We start from the raw sequence: 21,348 nt of genomic DNA on the forward strand, positions 1-21,348 counted from the left end.
GGTGCCTCACAGTGTGTGGGCTCAGCCTTGAGCGGCGGCCGGAGCGGGTGGAAGAAGATGAAGGTCCGGGGAGGGCTGAGCCCCTCCAGGGACCTCCTCACCCATCCATACTGATTGCATGCGAGGAAGGGGATTTGTTGGGTTTTGTCCTTTTCTCTTTCTTTCTTTATTTTACCCGGTATCTTTGTAATTAGAATAAAAGCTTTAATTGCTAGGGGGAAATTCTGAAAACTAGCTATGAGGGCTGTATGCAGAGCTCTCCTGTCCCCTGGCAAGAAGGGAGCAAGTCTGCACGTTTCTCTGCCCTGGCAGATGTACGCTCAAGCGTGCTCATGCAGCACGGCTGGAAGAGCCCAAGCTCTCTGTCCTGCTGCTCAGGAAGGAGTGGTGTCTTCATTAAAAACAATAGTAAAGGGAAAGGATAGAATCCTTAAAAATAAGCAAAGTGATGGGGATTTTGCCCGAGGAAAGGAGGTTTTGCCCATTTTATTTTGTAGATCTTATTTAATTGTTGTCTGTAGATGGTTGGACTTTTGTTTTTAAAGTAGATTAAGCTAATTTTGAGGGTGAAGCATATTGGTGCATGCCATTCATGAAATGGTGCTTGTCAATGATATGGTTTATGGTAGGGAGTCAGAAAAACATCTTTGCTTACATCTTCTTTTCATCTGTTTTACGGCACCAAATGGAGATAACGGGATCTTAATGTGACAAGGTGATAGGCGTGGAGATCTCAGCCTAAATATTGCTTAGAGTCTGGAGAGAGAGGAAACTTCCAGATCATCTTATGGTGTCTTCAGGATCCCACCTCTTCCGAAGTCCCGCAGCCCCATTCATGGGCCACATTCTTATTGCTGGGAACGGGGTCTCGCGGCAGCACGTCCCACTGCCTCCTTGCTGTGTTCGCCCATGGGATGCTTCCTGGCTCGTACCCATGTGGGGGTGGGTTCACAACAGGATTGTGTGTGCCCATGGGTGACGATGATGCCCAGGAAGGGGGATGATGCCGGTGCAGGTCCCATCCCCACTGGTGGCACGGGCATGCCGGGGGGGCTGCAGGGCGCAGCATGACTCACCAGGCTGTGGGCACACGTGCCCAGCATCTCTGTTCCTGCACGGACAGCTGTTGGTCAGAGAGGGAACAGTTGTTATTGTCAAAATGCAAATGAATAAAATCATTGTTTTGGCAGAGAATTTTTAGGGGAAGGACATGCAAATTTACCTTCCGTTCAGAGTGTACATTGGTATTAAAATACAATGTTTGAAAGCCAAAACAAAGGAACATTTTAATTTGGGACTCGTCAGATGGTTCTTCTGCTTGGATTAGCATCAAATTCTTTGCAGCAAATGCTGTAAGTTTGACAAAACTCCGGTTTTCAAAGAAAACAAGAAAAAAGTTCAGAAAATGCTATCCATTTCCAGGGGTTGTTGCTGCTTTCATTTGCCCCCACTGTCATGAAGCAGCTGGCTTGGTACTGAATACTGGACAGGCCAACAGGGATGGGCTTTGGAAAATGCAAGTAGGACGTGAGGTTGGGTTTCTTCCTGGGTGCTGCTTTAATCTGGCCTCTAAATAGCTCAGAAAAGTCAGCCCGGGGTTCTGCTCGGAGGCGCAGGACCCAGGAGGTCTGGTGGGACCTTGGAGCACACCTGAAGGGTGCTGGCAGACCTCGCTGTCAGAGTGGGAGCGAGTGGGCAGCAGGGTCACGAGGCTGCCCAGATTGCTGACAGAGGCTGCGCTGAAGGGATGTGTTGTGTTTCTTTCCTTGGCCTTCTTTATAAACACCCTCCAAATAAAACCTGCTTTTCCACAGTGCTTGGAAACAGCTGCGCTGCTTATTTAAATGCACCCGTGAGGTATCTCTGTCCTTCTCCCCTTGCTTTCCTTCTCCTTTCATCCTTGGGTATACCTACCCGCCTTGTGTTGCAGATCAGAAATAGAGACTAGCCATCAACTTGCTAATTGTAATGCAGCCTGATAATGCCAACTATAATTAGCTGTACGTATCAAAGTGGGTTTTGCTGGTGGAAGTTTTTTGTGACCCCGTTATCATACTTTAAATAGAGGATCCCATCTGCTCTGCCCAGCTCCTTGCTGCAGAGCCAGGTCCTGCAGAGTCCGACTTGGTCCTTTCCAGGGAAGCCAGCCCAACATCAGTGCCTGCATCTGCCAGGCTTGTGAAGAGCCAGGCCTGGCAAAGCAGCACTCATTGACAATCTTTAAGCATTGCTTATGATCCCCAATACGTGGCAAATGTCGGTGACCACCAAGAGATTTGCTGCCACAAAGTCCCTTCCCTGAGCCCCCGGTCACCACGGCTGGCCAGGCATGTGCTGCCAGTGACACAGGGCTGCCCTGGCTTGTGATTATTGGGGTTTTGCAGCTCTGAGCCATCTCTCCTTTACGGCTTTAGGGTATTCGTCAACCAAGAGGCGGCTTGCATTGATGAGTGCTGTGGCACGAGGAGGAATGGCTCAGGTTCTCTGAACCGTTCAGGGTCTCACGATAAACTTGTCTAGAGCTGCAGCATCATGTCCCAGGGCTGTCAGACATCTCTCCTTGTTCCCTCTTGTCGAGACCTCTAGCTTCTTTCTTTACCGCCTCATGCAACTCCTGTTGTTCTTTCCCCATCTGCAGCATCCCCACTGTCCCTCTCTCTGGCCTCGGGAAACCTCAGCATGCTGGCCAGCTGTCCTCCCCTTGGAGCAAGCCCCTCATTGGGTCAAAACAGGCATCACCAGCTTTGCTCGGTCCCTACAGACTGGCTGGTTTAGCTTGTGGAGACTCATCCTCGGCAGGTGGGTAAGCCAGCGCACTCGCAGAGCTCATCCCCTCAGCAGTGCAAAAGCCTTTGGCTTCTTTTCTGCAGCGTCACCCAACCTCAGCACATCGCACAGCTCACAAACCCAGTGTGATAACACATGGAAAAGTTTGGTTGGGTGGATACGCCTGAATTCATTACTTGCTCAAACTGTAGCTGCCCGCAGCTGCTGTGTCACACTGTCTAATCTGTCCGGAGCTCGTCACGGAGGTAAACAAGCGCCTGTTCCACTGGTGTGCTGTTCAACGCCACCATGCTCGGGGGGGGGGGGGGGGGGGGGGAGATTTCCTAATGTAATAGCCTGCAGGCAGACCTTGGGCTGTAATGGCATCAGATCTCACAAACTAGTCACGGTTGAGTCAGCTGGAGAAGTGGGACACTGAACTTCCGAAGGAAACCCAGGGTCTTGGAGAAATTGTCGATGAGTTTCTCTCTGTACGCAGAGCCAATGCCCTGCCTTTTGGGTGAGGAACCAAACCTCCGGAGATGCTCTCTGCTGCCCTGCCGCAGGGAGTGCAAGCCCAACCCAAGCTCCTGTGCCACCGCCTTGGGGAAGGCACCTCACTGCTGTTTGGGTTGAACTGTTGTGTTCTGGCAGGAGATCACCCAAGCTTCCCATTTCAAGCCCTGGGCAGCATCTGAGGAGTGGGGGGTGAGCCCCCAGAGGTGCGGCAGAAGGGCAGTGTCCCGTACAAGCATGGGAATTCATCAGCAGAAGCCGTGGGTGAGCAACCTTGGCAGGCGGCAATGGCCACGTGCAGTCAGCATGTGTCCTTCAGCTGAGGGATCACATTGAGGGCAGGCTTCGGTCAGGGGGTCCCCAGCGCTTCCCACCCACCGCTCGCCTGGAGCTAAGATGTGCAGCATCCATCTGGGCTTGGGAAGTCCCTGTGGGCAGTGTCCTGTGCCTGCCACCTGATGACCCAAAACAGTGGTGGAAGAGCTCAGTCTGTGGCTTGTGCGCCCCAACCCTGGACACGGCTCATGGATTTAGGAGATTGAGGAGGAGGAACATGAGGAGAGTGGAGCATGTGGCTGTCTGCAGCTCACCAAATTCCCTGCGTTGTCACCCATGAGCCCATGGAGATTAGAGATCAGTGGCCAAAACCACTTTCCTGAGTGGTGGGGGCAAGGGCAGGACAGCCTGGCAGCATGGGGTGCTCTTGGGACTTCCTCCTCCGAAGCTTGCCTGGGGACCCCAGAAGTTTTGGTAGGAGTTGGGGCAGTTTTCAGCATCACTACCTCTGCTTTCTCCTCTTCTCAATAGGAACAGATAGCGAAGCAGGGTGGCAGGGGCTCACGGCGTCCTCTGGGCATGCCAAGTGGGGTTTGGTGGCACACTGTTGCATCAGGAGTGCCACAGAAAGCCCAAAACCAGCAGAGGTGAGCCCAAGGCATTGCTGCCTTCTGCCTGGCGGTCCCTCCGCTGCCAAGCCTGGTCTCCCTCATCCGAGCCCAGTCCCTCTCGTTCAAGCCTGGTCCCCCCATCCAAGCCTGGTCCCCCCATCCGAGCCCAGTCCCCGGGCCCGAGCTCAGTCCCCCCAGCCAAGTCCGCACGGACTCGTGGTTACGTAAAGCCCCGGCGAGCACGACCGGGAGATTCTTCAGTGTCGGAATCTGAGTCACATGGGGCTGTTTTATTTCCCCCTCTGCTAATCTCGTTTCTATAGAAACAAGATTGGGAGGAAAAAAAAAAAAAAAAAAGAAAAGAAAAAAAAGAGCCAAGCACAGAGCGAGCGAGAAACCTGAGGTGATGGGTGAGGGAAGCGGAGGTGGCGGATGAGGAGGTTGGGCGGCACGGGTGGGAGCAGGGGATCCCGGCCGGGATGGGAGCGTGCCTGTGGCTGTGTGCGTCGAGCAGCCAGGGACTCTCCCAAAGAGCCACTCTCAGATGAGCTGCTCCTCCGGTGGCGAGCGATCGGCAGAGCCTGGAGGGAAGGGAGCAGAGGCTGTACAGGTGAGTGAGCATTGCTCGTGCGGCTCCCGGGCATCTTTCCCTGGCACGGCACGGCACACCACAGATGTGCCCAGCTCACCAGGGGTCCTGTCCCCAGCTGCTGCTTTGGGGACACGCTCGTGGCTGGAGCTGTGGTCGGTGGGCACTGTGCCTGAAGCGTGCCGCTGCAGCGGGCCGGTGAGCAGGGTTTGCCGGAGCGGCGTTTGCGGTTGACGCTTGCCCGGAGGCTGGCTGCGTGTGCCCGGCCGTGCGGTCATGCACGTTCCCTTTCCGAAGCCTCTGTCTCCCGAAAGGCTGCTGCCTGCTTGGGAGGCACCTTTCCAGCTTCGATTATTTTTTCCTCTATTTTATTCTAACTGCACCTGTGCAAATAAAATACTCACAGGAGCTAAACCCCGCAGCTGCAGGGAGCGCAGAGAGCTGTGCTCACTCCCAGCCTCGCTCGCCCTGAGGCAGCCTCCGGCTTCCCAAGGCCAGGCTGCAGCCCGGGTGCCCGTGGGGATAAGCGCAACTCAAAAGCTGGTTTTGCAATGACTGTTCCCAAAGGGAGGGCCAGCTGAAAATGCTGCTCGTTTGCCTGCTGCCAAGTGCCTGGGCTGCCCGCAGCCACTGCACGGCTTGTCCCAGGACTTTCGCTTGCCTATGCTAATTCAAGAGGCTGGCAGCTGCCTGCCAGGAGCGGGGTTAGTTCAGAACCACGTACAAGCACGTGCTGGCTCCCGAGTCTCGGGCTAGGGAGTGCAACAAGTGGGAGTTATTCCTGCCTGGGCTAAGGTATCTCCATCTCTGTGGGATGGATGGCTCATGTCTGTGTGGTGGTGAGGGCTTTGGCTGGGTGTGTTGGTGGAGCAGGAGCATTGCCAGTGCTGCTGGTCCCGTGCTGGTGCCCGCGCTGGCACTGCCTCGTGACCTTGGTTGTCCTGCACCCGTGGCACGGTGCAGCTGTGCCTGCACGGACCACGGTCTGCCCTGCAGTTCTGGCCATGGCATGGCCGGATCTTGCAGTGCCAGTGGCTGGGTGAGGCACCGCACAAGCACCCGGGCTTCTGCGAGCACGCTCTCACCCTGACGGCTGCAAATTGCTGAAATGCACGGCTTTTCGCAGAGGCAGCCCGCGATGTCCCTCCAAGGGCCACCGCAGGGGAGAGGGAGGGCCATGGAGCTGAGGGGACGGGGATTTTGCTTGTCATCGCTTTCCAGTTGTGGCATGGCGTGGGGGACGTGGCAGCGAGGCATTGTAAACCCCCGGCCAGATTCGCGCCTGTGCACGGCTGGTGAAGCCGGAGGGATGAATCGAGTCCCTGTGTATTTCTGTACTAAGTCAGCTTTGGGAAATGTCATTGCTCATCCGCCTGCCTGGCCAGTGAGTGGGTGGAGGGCGGCACTTCAGACCCTTGTCCTCATCCGAAAGGGCAGCTGAGCAGATTTTTGTGCTGGGATGCTGCACCCTGTGATGGCTCAGCGAGCTGGCTGAGCCACAGGCAGGACGGGGCCGGGTTGCCAGCCCGCCGTGTCTCTGCTCTGCCGGCATTCCCACTGCCTCAGCGAGCCGGGGGCTTTGGCAGTCTCCCCTGCTGGGGTCAGACCCCCAGAAAACGTGCCTAGTGAAGGGACGGACTGGTGTTACACGGCACGTTCGGGCAGCGCAGCTGGCGTGGGAGCTGTGCCCTGTGCTGAGACGGAGTCTTCCCCCTTGGCCGGGCTGGGCTGTACCAGTTGCGAGGGTCCGAGTGCTGCTCTGGGCATCCTCCGCTCACCCTGGTTGAACACCCTGGGGGGCCAGCAGCACGCACCAGGCTGGGGACAGCACTGTCCCCATCTCCCTTCAGCAGCAGGATCTGCTTCTGGCTGCCCCTGCCTGCTCGGCGCCTGCAGCGAGGGCTGGGTGCTCTGGCTGATGCCAGGGGGGTGTTTGCCGCGCCGGGTCCTGCCGCCCCCACATGCGCACGAAGCGGTGGTTTTATGGGGGAGATGTCACGTGCGGGCTTTGCATCCCTGCGCCCCACCGGCAGCGGCTTTCCTGCCTCCCCGGTGCTGCCAGCTCTGCTCTGCCGGGAGGTTTGGAGGGAAGGGCTGAGGATGGGTATTGCTGCAAGAGTCTCCAGGGCCGATAATTATTTCTGGGGAAAAGATGCTGTGTTCTGACTTAAACGCTGACTTGGGACGACTCTGAACATGTGTAATCTGGCTGACAGATGGCGAGTCATAGAGGTGTGATTTATGATACAGCACAGTAGCTGAACAACCTTCTCTGGTTGTCAGGAGACAATTCTTCCCAGCGCTGTGGTTGATGTTTCAATTGATGGTTTTCCCCGCGTGTCCCCTCGGCTCCTCGGCGGCTTGTGGAGACTGCTGGGGAGCCTTGGCAGGTGCCGTAGCTGGGATGAAGCTGGCTTGAGGTGGCATTGGCTCCCTGGGGCTGCCTGTTTCCCAGACCAGCACTCGTGGTGCCAAGTGTACTGGTACTGATGGGAGAAGGCATGAAAATCTTGTCCATCAGTGCAGTGTACAAGAGGAAGGATGCCGACAGCCATAGGGAACCTGCATTAGTCGCACAGCCTCTCTGTGCCTCAGTTTCCCTGCGTCTACCTTAAGATCCCTAACGCTGATCTTTCTCAAGGGACAGGGACATCTATTAATGTTTGGAAAGCACTTGGGAAGTAAAAGTGTGGTCCCAGCAGCATCTCCCTCTCCATGTTAGAGGCTCACCGCCGCTGCCACCCGCAGAGCACAGACCCTGGGAGCAAAGCCCAGTGCATCTGCGGGAGCTTCCTGACCCTGGGAGCATCCCGACCCCGGGGACCAGAGCAGCCCCAGCAAGAGGACCTCAGGGAAGCTGACCCACAAGCAGGGCCTCGGTGGGGCGAGGGGAGTGGGGCAGAGCAGGCTGCCAGCGTCGGGCTGCGTTTGCCTGCGTGCAGCCACGGCAGAGCAGGTATGATTCATTCCCTCTTCTGCAGTACAGTTTATGTAAAGCAGCGCTGTATAAATAGCCAGATGATACTGTAACGTGCTCCTGGCTTTCTAATTAGTGATGCTTCTGTTGGAGCTTTTGGGTCTGGTGGAGGTGAGAGGAGGCTGGTTCGTTGCTGAGAGCTGCATTTGTTGCTGACAGCTCTCAAGGGGGAGGTACCGGCCCGTCAGAGCAGTCGCAGCTGTCTCCTTTAACCTGTGCTGTGAGCAGCTGGAGGTGGTGGGTGAACCCGCTGGGTGACTGGTAGGCTGGAAGGTTGGTCTGGAGGGTGAAAGCAGCACCCAACGTCTCAAGATTCTTGGTCACCTTCTGGCTCGTGTGTGGCCTCGCTTGTCCACCCTGGGTCGGGCAGATCTAGGCAGCACCTGCCCTGAGCCAGAGAGCATTGCCTTTCTCCCTGTGCCTTCCCTGCGATGCTGTGTTGCGGGAGGAGTCACGGCGAGGCCGCATGTCCCCGAGCACCCAGGTGGCTTCTCCAGCCCCACCAGCGCACTCTGCCCCCAGGGACTAACGCTCCTTCATTCCGAGCCCTGTCAGCACGTCACCCTGTTTTCGCCCTGCCAGCTTTTCTTGGCAGCTGCTGTCGGCTCTGTCCAGTGGCTGCTCCTTCCCTGCTTGGGGCAGGTGGGTGCATCTGGGTAAACCTCCTGGGTGTGTTAATTGTCCTGGTGATGTTGATTGCAAGAGGCACATACTGGCACGACAGAGGCACTTGTTTGTCGTGGGAGAGAGCTGCCTTCTTGCATCCATACCAGGTGGTTTGGGATTTCCCAGCCCCCCATCCCTGCTGGGTACCAGTTTGGGAGGGGTGGCTGTAATGGTGCAAGGAGCATGGTGGGGATGGGGTGAACATAGCAAACAGGACAGTGTTCTTCAGGCAGTCCCCACATCTCATTCGATCCAAATCCCCAGCATCCTGGTAGCTGGGGGGTGGAGGCCTCAGCCCTGCAGGGTGGCAGGAGCCTCTCCTGGGGAGGTGGAAAGCTGGGCAGCATTAGGACAGCCGCAGTGGGACCAGTCAAAGGCCAACGAGGAGGTGCTATAGGATGCCAGCAGCACCCATTCCCACCACCCAGCCCCATCTCTGGGTCAGCCCCGAGTCCTGCTCACCTCGGGGTCCACATCACACTGGGGGCTGCTGCAGAGCATCAGCGGTCAGTGCCCATGCCTCCCTAAATTGGGATCTTACTCATTACAGACGAGCTTTGACACCAGATCAAAGGAGAGGCGAGGCGGCAGCAATGGTGTTAGTGCAGGGCTCTGCTCGATGGGCTTTCACAAGGTGCCTGGATCGCTCCTCTTCAAATGCCTCTTCCTCCGGCTGTGAGCGGGGGAAAGCTGGGGTTTGGGTTTCTTGTTGGGTTTCTTTTAAGGCAAACCTCATCCTTTACATCAAAGTAATATTTCTTCTCAAGAATGTAAAGAATGACCCTGGAAGGTCTGAGTGGCTCTTTCCCAGCGGTGATTGGAGAGACGAGAGCCTTCTCCAGAAAGCTGTCTCCACCCCGTCCCCAGCAACAGCAATTCATAAGCTGAAAAATAAATCAATAACCAGAGTTAATGAATTGAAGATGTCGGTTTAAAATGTATCAGGAAAAAAACTGTTAGCTGGTCGTGGTTGGCTTAATTATTGTGAGGAAAGGCAGGGAGCTCTTGTTTCTGAGAAATACCTTCTTTTTTTCTTTCTTTCTTTGGAAGTGTTTTGTTTGGTTGAAGCCAGTCAGGAGGAGGAGAGGCAGTGGCCATGCCGGCGTGCGTGGCAGGGCTGGCAGACAGCATCAGTGCCACCAGCCTGGCCGTGTGCCCAAGTTGGGGGGGCCCCAGCTCCCCAGGCTGCTCGTCTCTTGCTCCCACCTCTGCTCCCGGTGAATTGGCAGCAGGGACAGGTTGTGGCACCGTGTTCGGCTGCAAGCGGGGGGTGCTGGCCCTCGGCACAGTGGGCACCAGGGTCTCCGAGTGCTGCAGAGGAAAGCAGAGGGCTGCGAGTCTCTGTGGGGCAGGTGCCTCCAAAGCAAATCTCAGTGCCAGCTTTCTGCATGCCGTTGGGCTTGGAGACAGTGCCGTTGTGCTTCAGGACAGCGGTTCTCTTCTGGAGAGAGCCGGGGTGGAGGGGGGTGTGTAGCATGGCCCTGGAGCCTGGGGATGCTTTTCTCCCAGGTCCCAGGGACTGGGAGTGACGCTGGAGCATCCCACTGGGTGGGAAGGGGCTTTGTGGCCACAGATGGGTCTTGCAGCTGAGCCCATTTGCTCACACACGTTTCTGTTTCCTCCTCCGAAACATCTCTGATGTGGGCTGATTTCCATGTCAGCCCTCATCAGGAAAGCCGTCCTGGTGTTTGAGAGCCCTGACTGGGAGGCCACAGGGCCTCTGGGGTTTCTCTGAAGGAGTGCGCAGCCATGGCAGAGGTCTGCTTTGATTCTCTCCGCCAATGCTTCCCTGGCTGCCCGACCCCTCTCAGGCAGGCACTGCAAGAAGCAGAAGCAGCCAGCGTTTCTCCAGCACTGGCCATCACCAGTTGGCTTTTGGGCAGGAGCATACAACCTAGGGAGGTGATTTTGCTGCAGTGGGGAGCAGGACCCAGAGCTAACCCAGCCTGCCAGGCTCGCAGCTTCGGTATTGCTAACAGCACGCCGTGGACCCGTGCTGGTCCTGGCTTCGCGAAGCGATGCTAACCTGCTGCTGCTCCGCTTCTCCCCCGCAAGGCTGGTCCCACCCTGTCCCGGTGCCGCTGACCCTCCAGGAGCCCCCTCCTTTCAGCTCCGAGCATCACCTGGCTTTGTGCCGTGGACTTGCCGCTGAGAGCCAGGGTGCTTCAGTGACATTAACACCTTTCCTCTCCCCTTCCCCAGGTCGGAAAGCAGCCTCTCTAGGTTTGCCCACCGCTTGTCGGTTAAGCAGAAGCAGGAGAAGAGAAGGAAAGCTGAGTATGCCTCGGCCGAGCTGTCTGCCTTCCGGCCCAGGTCTCTGAGCATTGAATGGTAAGAGCTGCAGGACAGGGCTGGGGGAAAGGAGCTCCTGCCTCTCCAGTCCCCCTCCTGTACCCCGTCCCCACCGCTGACACTCTCTGTCCCTGTCCAATTAATGTCCCGTGGGACAACACCCCTTCAAACCCCCCCATCTGCTGCAGAAGCTCCCCCAGGGTATCAAGCCAAAACATCCCCCCTCGCTCCAGTGCGGGGAGCAGCAGGGAGCCCCGGGCGGCTCCTTCCTTGGGGGGCTAAAGGAGACCCCACAAACTGAGCCATGGGGTTTTTGGGGCTCATGTGGGATGTGGACATGCGTGACTGCTGTTCAGAGGCATGGGACTGCATGACCTCTGGCAGCCCCAGCTGCCAGCTGCTCCTCCCCTCCCCTCCCCTCCCCTCCCCTCCCCTCCCCTCTCCTCCCCTCCCCTCCCCTCCCCTCTCCTCCCCTCCCCTCCCCCTCCCCTCTCCTCTCCTCTCCTCCCCTCCCCTCCCCTCTCCTCTCCTCTCCTCTCCTCTCCTCTCCTCTCCTCTCCTCTCCTCTCCTCTCCTCTCCTCTCCTCTCCTCTCCTCTCCTCTCCTCTCCTCCCCTCCCCTCTCCTCTCCTCTCCTCCCCTCTCCTCTCCTCTCCTCTCCTCTCCTCTCCTCTCCTCTCCTCTCCTCTCCTCTCCTCTCCTCTCCTCTCCTCTCCTCTCCTCTCCTCTCCTCTCCTCTCTCTCCTCCCCTCCCCTCTCCTCTCCTCCCCTCCCCTCCCCTCCCCTCTCCCCTCTCCCCTCTCCCCTCTCTCCTCCCCTCTCTCCTCCCCTCTCCTCCCCTCTCCTCCCCTCTCCTCCCCTCTCCTCTCCTCTCCTCTCCTCTCCTCTCCTCTCCTCTCCTCCCCTCATCCTCCCCTCTCCTCTCCTCTCCTCTCCTCTCCTCTCCTCTCCTCTCCTCTCCTCTCCTCTCCTCTCCTCTCCTCTCCTCTCCTCTCCTCTCCTCTCCTCTCCTCTCCTCTCTCCTCCCCACGCTCCTGATAGGAGCTGCCAGCGGATGCATCCCACAGCCCCTCGCTGCCCGACACTCCTCTGTTGGATAAACCGAGCCAAGAGCCACGGCGGGACAGCCGCAGCCCGCAGGGGGGCACCGGGAGCCACAGGGGCTCCCCGCTGGCACCGCACGTGGGGTGAGTGGTGTGAGGGCATGGGGCTGCCACAGCACAAGCCGCCCTCCAGGGCAGCCCCGTTTGCCCACCCCAGAGGGATGCAGTGCTCCTTCCTTCCTCGCTGCTGCTGCTGCGGTGCCCGCGGGGCCCCTCATGCTGAGCACAGGTCTCAAACTGCAGTCCCTGCTCAAGCAGGGAGAATTTATCCTGGGTTTCTAAGCTCTGATGCAACAGCCTTGGAAGCAGATCACAGTCAACCCTCCCAGCGTTAGAGGTGACCTGCTAAGGATATTTAAAAGAACTGGAAATTGCATTGCTTTCTGCTTCCTTAGATGGATAAAGGAGGGTAAAACTTTAAAAAAAAGAAAAAAAAGGAAAAAAAGAAATGCTTAGAAATGGCAAGAATGTCGACTTTGGTTTTCGTTTTCTTGGAGATTTTTCTGGCATTTATTGTATGTTCTAACACTTCAGTGTGAGGTTGTGGAGTCCTCCTCAAAGGCTTCCTCTATCTGAGGTTAGTTAGGCATCAAAGCTAACTAGGTATTAATGAGGCCAGACAAAGAATTTAAGCTATTTGGTGACAGATTGCTTTCTTCTCCAGTTGCACAACTTTCTTCCCTTTGCTGAAACGATGTCATCAGTAAAGCTGTTCTGCAATTACTATGAATCTTCCAAATAGACAAATATGTGAATTTGTAATATACCAAATAGGAAAACAAGCAAAGACGTCATTAAAAACAATCAGGGTTTCTCTTTATTCGTAATGAAGAAGCAAAAGAAGTCAGTAAATCTCTTTTCTTCCTTTAAATGTCTCTTTGAAGCCCCTGGATGCCATTTTAGCCCTGCAGTGTCAAGGTATATTTGTGATACATTTTCATTCACTCTGTAGTGTTTTCCTGGGGGAAACCATCTGTCCTGTATTATTTTGCAAAGCACCTTGTCCAGCAGCGACTCCGCAGCAGCGGTAGATGATGCTATTTTATGAGGTTTCTGTATGCCAGCTTGGAAATGAGCTCTTGGTGAGGAGGACTCATCTTTGCCTTCAGTTTGCCGTGTGCCATCACGTTGGACTGATGGCTGGAAAGCGTCAGGCCTGAAAGAGAAGGACCTGATGCCACCGCTCCTGCAGGGCCGTAGGCATGGCTGGTCTGGCCGGAGGGAGGATAACTGCCCTGCGGTCCTTGGTTTTATCCATGGCTGGAGACATCTTCAGCTGGATCAGACGTCCGACCTGGCAGCCAGGCTCAGGTGGGCTGCGGTGCTGGGACTTGGGTGCTGGGGCTTGCGGGCACTCAGCAGCAGGGCACAGAGGAGGGGTGACCCAGGGGCGTCGCAGTGACGAGGAGCCGGGCAGGCAGCAGTGGAGCGAGGACCCTGCTCACCGCCTGCTCCCCGACCATCTCAGTGCGCTTGTTAATCCTCTCCCTGTTGCCGTGGTTAAGCAGACAACCCAGGAGCTGTGCTAGCTCTGTTGTTGCAGTGCAGGAATTTAATTGGCGTTTACGTGCACACAGCCCAATTTCCAAAGAGCGGTCGGGGATACCTGCATACGAAGCGTGGAGCGCTGCCTCCCTGGCAGGACGGGCATGCTGCAGGCAGGTTTTCACGCGTGCCAGCGGTGCATGTGCCTGATCCACACGTGCATGCTTGCCCTTGAGGAGGCACTTGGAGGCTTTTCCCACATAAGCACCAGCCTCTCCTGCAGCTGCATTCTGCAAAGGGGGCACCTGGTGTGAAACATCATTTCTCTGCGTCCCCTGTACATCTTCAGGGATCCGTGATCATCGTAGCAGGATCAGCATCCTCCATTAGTCGCTCCAAACCGTCATGCTGCCCACAGGGGAAAGGCTTTTGGAGTCACAGGTGTCTCTGGTCCTGCTCACCCCATGCCTTGCACAGGAGGTCCTGGGCTGCAGGCAAGGCTGCTGGGCCCTCTGGCCAATGGAAAGCATGGCTCATGGCCTTGCAAATCTACAGATACCTAATTTGGCTTCCAGAGCAAATATCTACATGCATCAAATCTGTATGTATTTATAAGCTTAACCCAAGGTCACCACTGCATCGCTTTACCTGCCTCTCTGCAGAGGGTGAACATCCACGCTGTGTATGATGGGGGGGGTTCAGCTCATCCCATGCAGGTAGGAGGGGGATGAAAAAGCGATGGACTGTGTTTTGCCAAATCAGCGGCTTCTGAGAATCCTGCCCATCTTAATCCCAAGACTTGAAGGCAAGGAAGGGCTCCTGAACCTGCTGTTACCTGTTGCCAGGGAGGAGGTAGAGATTATAAACACAACATCATCAGCACCCATTGCTTTGAAAAGCTGCGTGTCAGTCTGCTGGAGGGATTTGTGTTTTCTGCCTGAAATTCCTACCAAAATGCCATCAGTCCAACCCCTCGTGGCTCTGCCATAGTGGAAAGCATCCTTACCTCTCATCCCCACGCAGGGCAAGCTGAGCCAGTTTTCCAGTGTTCCCAGTTGTTCAGGTGCTCAGGTAGGGCTGGATGGAGCCAAGGTAGAAGAGAAGGAGCTGCACAGTGTCACAGTGTCTGCCTGACACTATGTCCCCCGTGCTGAGCCCGGCCAGGTAGGATAAGGACAACAGATCCCTTCACCTCCCCATGGCCCTTCTCCCTGTCCCTGGGGACACCCTGAAGCCCTGTGGGGAGGGTTGCTGGGTGCTGGCATTTCTCTGGGCCAGGAGATGCAGTTATTTGCTGCCACAATAAATAAGGTGCTGAGTGTCCCGTGCTGCCAGCCCAAAAGCAGAGGGATGGTCCCGTCGCAGGTCCGTGGTCCGTGCGTCCATCGGAGCGCATCTACCCTGCTTGCCGGGTGGGGCATGCTCACGGGTCAAGTTTCTCCCTGGGCACAAGGCAGGCTTTATTCTCACGGCACGTGTTTATGTGCTGCACCGGGCGAGCGGAGCACGGTCCTGCTCCCGAGCTCGGCTGTCAGTGAGCGAAGCCTCGTTAGTTCCACTTATTAAAAAAAAATTGCTGGGGGGAAGGGAGAGAAGGCAGGGAAAAAGTGAAGTATTGAGAAAACACTTCTTTCATTCATATGTTATTTACTGAAATAAATACTTCATTATTAGGCTTTTTTTAGGGTTTTTTTTTTTAAAGCCAGTGCCACAAAGTCCGCAGTGTTAGGACCTGTGAACGTGCCGTATCACCTCAGCCCATTGCTCCCACGAGCCGGTGTCTTGCTGCCAGGAGGTGCCCGGAGAGAAGCACTGGGGGGAGTGGGGTAGTGCGAGGCTTTCCCAAGCCTGGGGGAGAAACCTGGGGGCTGCTTGTGTCCGGTTTTATTTAGGTTTGCTGATTCCTTTCTCCTCCTCTTTGCTGGACGGTGCATGCTGTGGCTCACAGGGCACTGAGGCAGCTTAAGCTCCAAATGAGGCAAAAACTGGCAATTGAGGCAAGGAAGGATTTTGGGTCTGATTTATTAAAGCTCTGCTTTCTGCTGGTCTGTGATACTAATCTAGCTCCAAAGCCTAAATAACACAAAGGCATGCAAGACAAAAGCACTCTTTATTTGAAGCTCGCTACCTTCTGCTGTTGGAGTGAAGAAGTCGAAAGCTGGCAGCTCCTGTGGAGACCTCCTGCTGTCCCTACATCAACCCCGAAACGCCAGCAATCCCTTTTCTCTCCCCTTAGGGTGAATCGAAGCAAAGAGAGCCTCCTCTCCTCTTGTGCGTGTCACCGGAGAAATGATCCACATTTATCTTTCCTCTTAAGCGAGTCTTAATCCAATAAAAGGGCTGCGATCTGCTGGTTTACTTTTGTGCATGCAGAGCCTGGGAGCGTCTGTCCCCCTCTCACATCCTTCCAGCTCTGGTGCTCAACAGGAGTTCCAGCCCCGGCAGGTTTGTCCTCCTGGCATCCATCCTTACCTTTCCTACCTCTCAGTCTGGTTTTCCCTCTTCCATTTGTTCCTCTGCTCGCCTTCCCCCCCATGCTCCTTTTCCCATACTCACCTCTTGTCCACCCTGATTTTCCTCTCTGTTTTCTTCTTCTTCATTGTTTACTTCTACTTGCTGCCTTTTCCATTTGGGCTCCTCGAGTTTTTCATGTCAGACAGCCTCCCTGTGATCTGTGGTTGGAATAGCCTATTCCCATGGTGGCTTAGGAAAAATGCAGCGCATTCCTCGCTTCCCCCATCCCCTTATCTCGGTTCTGCTCGTTGGCTGCCCACCACGAGCTGTTAAAGCAACGCTGGCAGGAGCATGTCGTCTGGTGGTTAGAGGCAGCCAGCCGGCTCGGGTTCAGTCCTGCCTGCATCTTGTTTTGCTGCCTGACCCCTGGCACGTTGCTGAATCTCGGCTCCTCGCTTCCCCTCTGCCGAGGAGGGGGCTGCGCAGAGACCTGCTTGCCCAGCAGCTCTGAGTGCAGACTGTGCCCGCCGGAATGGGAAGGTGTGGAGTGGTTTTCCTGTGATGTCCCAGCACCAGGGCTGGGTGTTACGGCTGGCAGGCATCCCTCTGTGCGGGACCGCAGTGCCACGAGGGCAGGAGCTGCAGCCGCCGGGCACGGGAACCATGCTGGCACCATCAGGCTGGTAGAGGTGGCACACGCGACTGCCCCGTGTTTCAGGTTTAGTTATAAAGCAAAAGGTTTTTAATGGAAGTGTTTTCATGGAAGTTATTTAAAATTTTATAATGCAACACTGTTTCCCCTTTGGGTTTAAGTGGTCTCATGTGGTGTGGAAATTCTCCCTAAATTGCTGTGCTGGGGCATGAAATCTGTGCCATGGAGGTGCCTGGCACTGCTCAGCCTCCTTCCATAGCTGCTATCAGCTGACGTTGACAGGCAGCACGGACGACCTGTCCCCGTCGGCAGGCTCCTCGCCTTCTGGCACCTGAGTCCTGTGGTCCCACGGGGCTGCAGAGCCCGTGGGAGGTGCTGAGCTGCCGGCTGATTCGTCTGACTGTTCCTGAGCCAGTGCACTGGAAGGCTGCTACTGCAAAGTTCGACGAGAGCCTTGTGCTGTTTCCATCGCAGCGGTCTATGGTCGTGTAGGACTTTCCCCAGGACTCTTTGCTTGACAGTTGTCTGTTTGCCAGGGGAAGCCAGCACAAAGTGAATTGTCAGCAACTTTTTGGGAGGCGGGAGGAGCAGCACCATAAAGGCAGAGGGCTCAGGTCTCCTCCGGGTTTTACAGCCCTATTTGAGCTGTCTTGCTCTTAACTTAATCTGCACGTCCAAGAGGAGGCTTGGAGGCGTTTCTCTTCCCAGCCAAGGCAGCTCTTAGCCTGAGCGAGGGAAAATAAGAGGGAAAACCAGGCCCTGAGCCTTTCAGGGGAAGGGAGAGAGTGCCTGAGCCTGGGAGGTATGTGGGCACCTGGAAGCAAAGAGATGCTCTGGGCAGGCTGAGATGCGGGCACCACATCTGCACCAGCTGTGGTGTGGGGCAGCCAGCCTTGCCGAGAGCTTCTCCTCCCCCATGCCACCAGTCCCGGCCATCGATCCAGGGTGAAACACAGCCGACCCCAGCTCGGTTGTGCCGAGCACAGGTCCTGGACGGGCCGGCGTGGTGTTGAAATGAAACGCGAGGCGCTTTGTCTCGACTGGGAGCGCTTTAAGCCCTCACTCGGGAACAATGGCCAAGCTATGGGGTCATTTGTTCTGGTATTTCAGCAGCTCCTCATGATTTATGGGATGTTTTGTTCTGCTGCTTGTCTTAGCTTCCCCCTCTCCACCCTCCCCGTCTCCATCCCTTCTCCATTTCAGCTCCTCCTCCCCCCACTCCCAATTCCCCTAATAGCTGTGGAGCCTCTCTGCCTTATGAAGTCATGGTATCTGTGACTTACCGAATTAGCCGTTTGGGAGCTGGACTTCCACCCCGTGCTGTGGTCTGCTGGGGTGTCCCGGCTGCCCAGGGAGCCGGCCCACAGCAGGGCCCCTTGCCCAAAGGCTCCGGGCATCCTGAGCTTCCCCCCCAGCGTGATAGATGGACGTTGCCATCAGCGGGCCGCTAGAAAGTTGGTTTACGGGCAATAAATGTGGTAAAGAGGTACTGCAGCCCCAGCTAACAAGGATGGCTCTGTCTGCGGAGACCCCCCCTGTACCGGGGCAGGACGGGGACTTGGCTGCCTGCTCCTGGTGCTGCTGTCCCCCCGCCCTCCCAGGACACCTCTCCATGGGCAAGCTGGACACAAGTTAGGGAGTCCCAGAGCTTTTGGTGTTGAACTATGCATTGGGGTGATATGGTTCAAGAGCTTGGCTTTATCCCCGGCACCCTGGGGATGGCCATGGTTGGTGCCTCTGGGTGTATGGGGGGAGCAGGAGTTCCCCCCCCGCCCTGAGCTGGTGGGACAAAGATTCGCCAGCGACTGTGAGGGACTCGCTGACGGGGATGGGGAGGAGCAAGCCCTCAAAATATCTCCCTGAAAGTTGGGTTTGCCTTTAGGAAAGCATTTGAAAGGAATAATTTATTTCTGGAAAATCACCTTTTATCCTCGTTGCCTGTGAGTCATCTGCAAACAGATAGAAGCTCAAGGGCAACTGCTGTTCACAGTGATACCGATGTGCCTGCTGCAGCCAGTCCTTAGCCCGGAGAGGGCTTTGCAACAGCAGAGGAGTCACGGTCCTTGCAGCTCCGCTTCTGCTGCCCCGTGCTGCCGGCAGGGAGCTGGGAGGACCCCATCCCATGGGCACAGGTGGGGAAAGAGGGCGGCACGGGGGGAGTTTGGGACCATCCAACTCTGTAGGGTCTGTGCAAGCCTTGTGCCTCTTCTCCTGATGCCACAAGCCTCCATCAGCCTCGAGGAGGTTTCCTCCTCGTCTGGGGAGAGGCAGCTCAGCTTGTGATTATGGTGAGGCTGGAGAGGTTGGGAGAAAACCAAGGGCCAGATCCTCTCTGTGTGCAGCGTCGTGACCTGTTGCCACAGGTGCTGGCTCCAGCAGGTCCAGCAGTCCCATCTGCATTTGTTTCTCGTGTCTCTTCAGGGGGAAAAATTGACCCCTCTGGGAAAGTGACAGAAGGAGAATGTTCAGAGAAGACTGATTTTCAGGTTCTCCCTGTCTGGGACTGGAGCCCTCAGCCAGATCCCTTCCTCACTGAGAGCACAGGAAGCAAATATCATTTATTTGAAAGACAAATTTAAAATATTGTGCCAATGTGTTGTTCTGGCCGCTTCCCTCTGCTGGTAGCTGATTCCTCCAAGCCCCAATAAGATTATTTCTCAGTGCAGCATATCCATTATCCTCAGTGCACTTTGATTTCTCTCAAATAGCACATTTGCTTGATTTGTTTTGGTTTATTCTCATCATCTCTCTGCCATTTCCCATGGCCTGGATCTGCAAAGCAGGATGGATGCCTTGGTCCCTGCTGAGGAGTGTGGAAGATGCTATTCATCCTGCAGGATCTCCACTGGTTCTTCTCCATGGATGTGTCCGTGCCCAGAAGGTGCCAGTTGCCTGGATTTGTACAGCAGGCAGCCCATGCCCCATGGCTATGCTGGGGGGAAAGTGCAGAGATGCCACAATCCTTGGTATGAAAGGGAAACCTCAGGGATGTTTGAATCTTAGTGTGAGTCAAGCCCTTCCTGGTGTGCCCATGGATCCTCCACACCAGCTGGTATTCCCATAGTGTCAGTGCACTGGATTTGGAGGGTCTTAGCTCTCCCAGTCCTCTTAGCCAGCACACAAAAAGTATCTCAATAGAATTCTTTTAGTGGGAATATCAATAATAGTCCTGGTTTCCTACTAGTGGTCAGGTCTTCAGACCTGCCAGCTTTGAACCTGGCTTCTCCATGAGCCGATTTGCACCCAGGGAAGGGCAGTGCAGATGAGTTGTGTGTCTGGAGCTGCCCCAGCAAGGCAGGCAGTCTGCCCCAGCCCCGGGGCTGCCCGGCTGCACTTCCCCCGGTCCTGGGGACAGCTTTTGCCCTGGGAGCAGAAGGGATCACTGGTCTTGCTGCTGATGCTGCTGGGGACACTGGGGTCAGGAGGTGCAGAAGCATCAACATTTCCAGATAGTCCTGACAGCCGGCAGGTATTAGAGTACTTTGAATCCTTCCTTGTCCCTTAAACAGTGGTAGTCCCTGTTGTGCAGGTTTTCTCTGCTATTAGTTCCCTACTGGCTGAGACACTTCTGCCTGCCAAAGCTTCAGGAACCTCCTGTTTATCTTCCTGGAGAGCATCTCTCAGTGCCAGGTCAATATTGGACCTACTGGTTTGGATGCTGGCAGGATGGGCAGCATTCAGCAGGGAGGCCAAACTGGAGGTAGGAGTCAGCCCAGGACACTTGGGACACCGAGGACCAGGTCCTTGGGTGTGTTGGGATCTCTCTCCACCTTTGCTTGAGCCTTTCCTGCTGCCTGCACACTCACTCTTCCCTGTTGCTTTGCTTCATACCCACCCCTCTTACTCGCCTTTCTTCTGCTGGCTTGCTTGCTTTTCAGAGGAGGTTTGCGAGCCCAAGTGAACTCCATATCTGCTGAGCCTCATGCCTAGTGGAGGTCAGGGAGAAGCAGTTATGCTCTCCTCTGCTCCTCATTTCCAGATTTCCTCCTATTCTCCCTAACATTGAAATATTCCCCCATCTACCCCAGTGCGTCCTGCAGTAGCTCACTCCCTGGGGGCGTTCCTCTCCCTGTCCCACTTTGCCTTTGTTGCCTTTATTTGCACTGTTAACAGGGATGAAGATCTTCAGCCACGAAGAGCTGTTGGGCAATGTGGAGGAGGTTTTTCCATGTGGGAAGTGCAAAATAGTGGAGATCTGGTAAGAGTTCCAGTTTCTGGGCCAGGAAAAGGCAAGGTTCATGCTTTGCTTTGTCCAAAGTGGAATTGGACACTTGGCAGCAGCTGCCAGTGTCATCATGAGAAACCGCACATGGTCTTCACTCTGCCCATGGTGCGGAGGTTCACCTAAGCCCCCTCCAGGTCTTTTCAGAGTCTGGTTTCCATCCAAGAAGTGTCCCAACAGGGCCTGTAAGTGCTCACCAGTTAGTAGCTGGGAGGCAAATCTCTCCTGCCTGAAGTCAGGGCAGGCTCCTGGCTGATGGTCTGCTGTGAAAAGCTGTTGTTTCTGAGCTTTGAAAAATGAACATGACAGTATGTGGTAGCACTTGTTAAGCATGGCTATCAGAGCAGCTGCTGAGCTGAGCAGAGCTCCAAGAAACATCTCTTCTTGGCGTTATCAGGATTGACTCTGGCCCAGGAGGAGTCATCATTACCTTTGGCAGGATGCTGTGGCTTGTTGAGTTGATGTTCTTCATGCAAACCCTACAGGTTTCTGAGCGTGTGGTTGTTGCAGCCTGTGAGATGGCAGGGACTGCAGGTAGACCTGGCAGCGTGGTTACTCAGCTCTTCCCGCAGTCCTGTTTCTCCTCTCCACCCCCAGGCTCCACGTTTAAGTGCTGAAGTAGCCAGGACCCAAACTGACTCAGCAAAGTTTCTGAGCTTCACCCGTCTTCTCACAGAGGAGAGTGGCCTGGGCTGAGGGACAGGGATGAAGCACTGGCCTGGGGCATAGAGGACCTGGCT

General features: G+C 55.7%; 1 protein-coding gene across 9 annotated transcripts in view; it reads left to right on the top strand.

The window, feature by feature from the left end:
• Nucleotides 1–21,348, top strand: part of LOC115335940 (ankyrin repeat and fibronectin type-III domain-containing protein 1-like) — a 258,206-nt gene that overhangs the window by 205,170 nt on the left and 31,688 nt on the right. For 5 of the 9 annotated variants that reach the window (XM_030002306.2, XM_030002305.2, XM_030002301.2 and 2 more), the window contains exon 5: nucleotides 10,604–10,732. The exons of 2 other annotated variants lie outside the window; for them this stretch is intronic. In XM_030002306.2, the coding sequence (XP_029858166.1) occupies nucleotides 10,604–10,732 (129 nt within the window). Of the gene's footprint in view, nucleotides 1–4,528; nucleotides 4,780–10,603; nucleotides 10,733–21,348 lie in introns of those variants that run through there. 2 more of the 9 variants (XM_030002308.2, XM_030002309.2) reach the window with 2 other exon arrangements.

The sequence above is a fragment of the Aquila chrysaetos genome, chromosome 25, assembly GCF_900496995.4.
Source record: "Aquila chrysaetos chrysaetos chromosome 25, bAquChr1.4, whole genome shotgun sequence".
Taxonomy (NCBI): Eukaryota; Metazoa; Chordata; class Aves; order Accipitriformes; family Accipitridae; genus Aquila; species Aquila chrysaetos.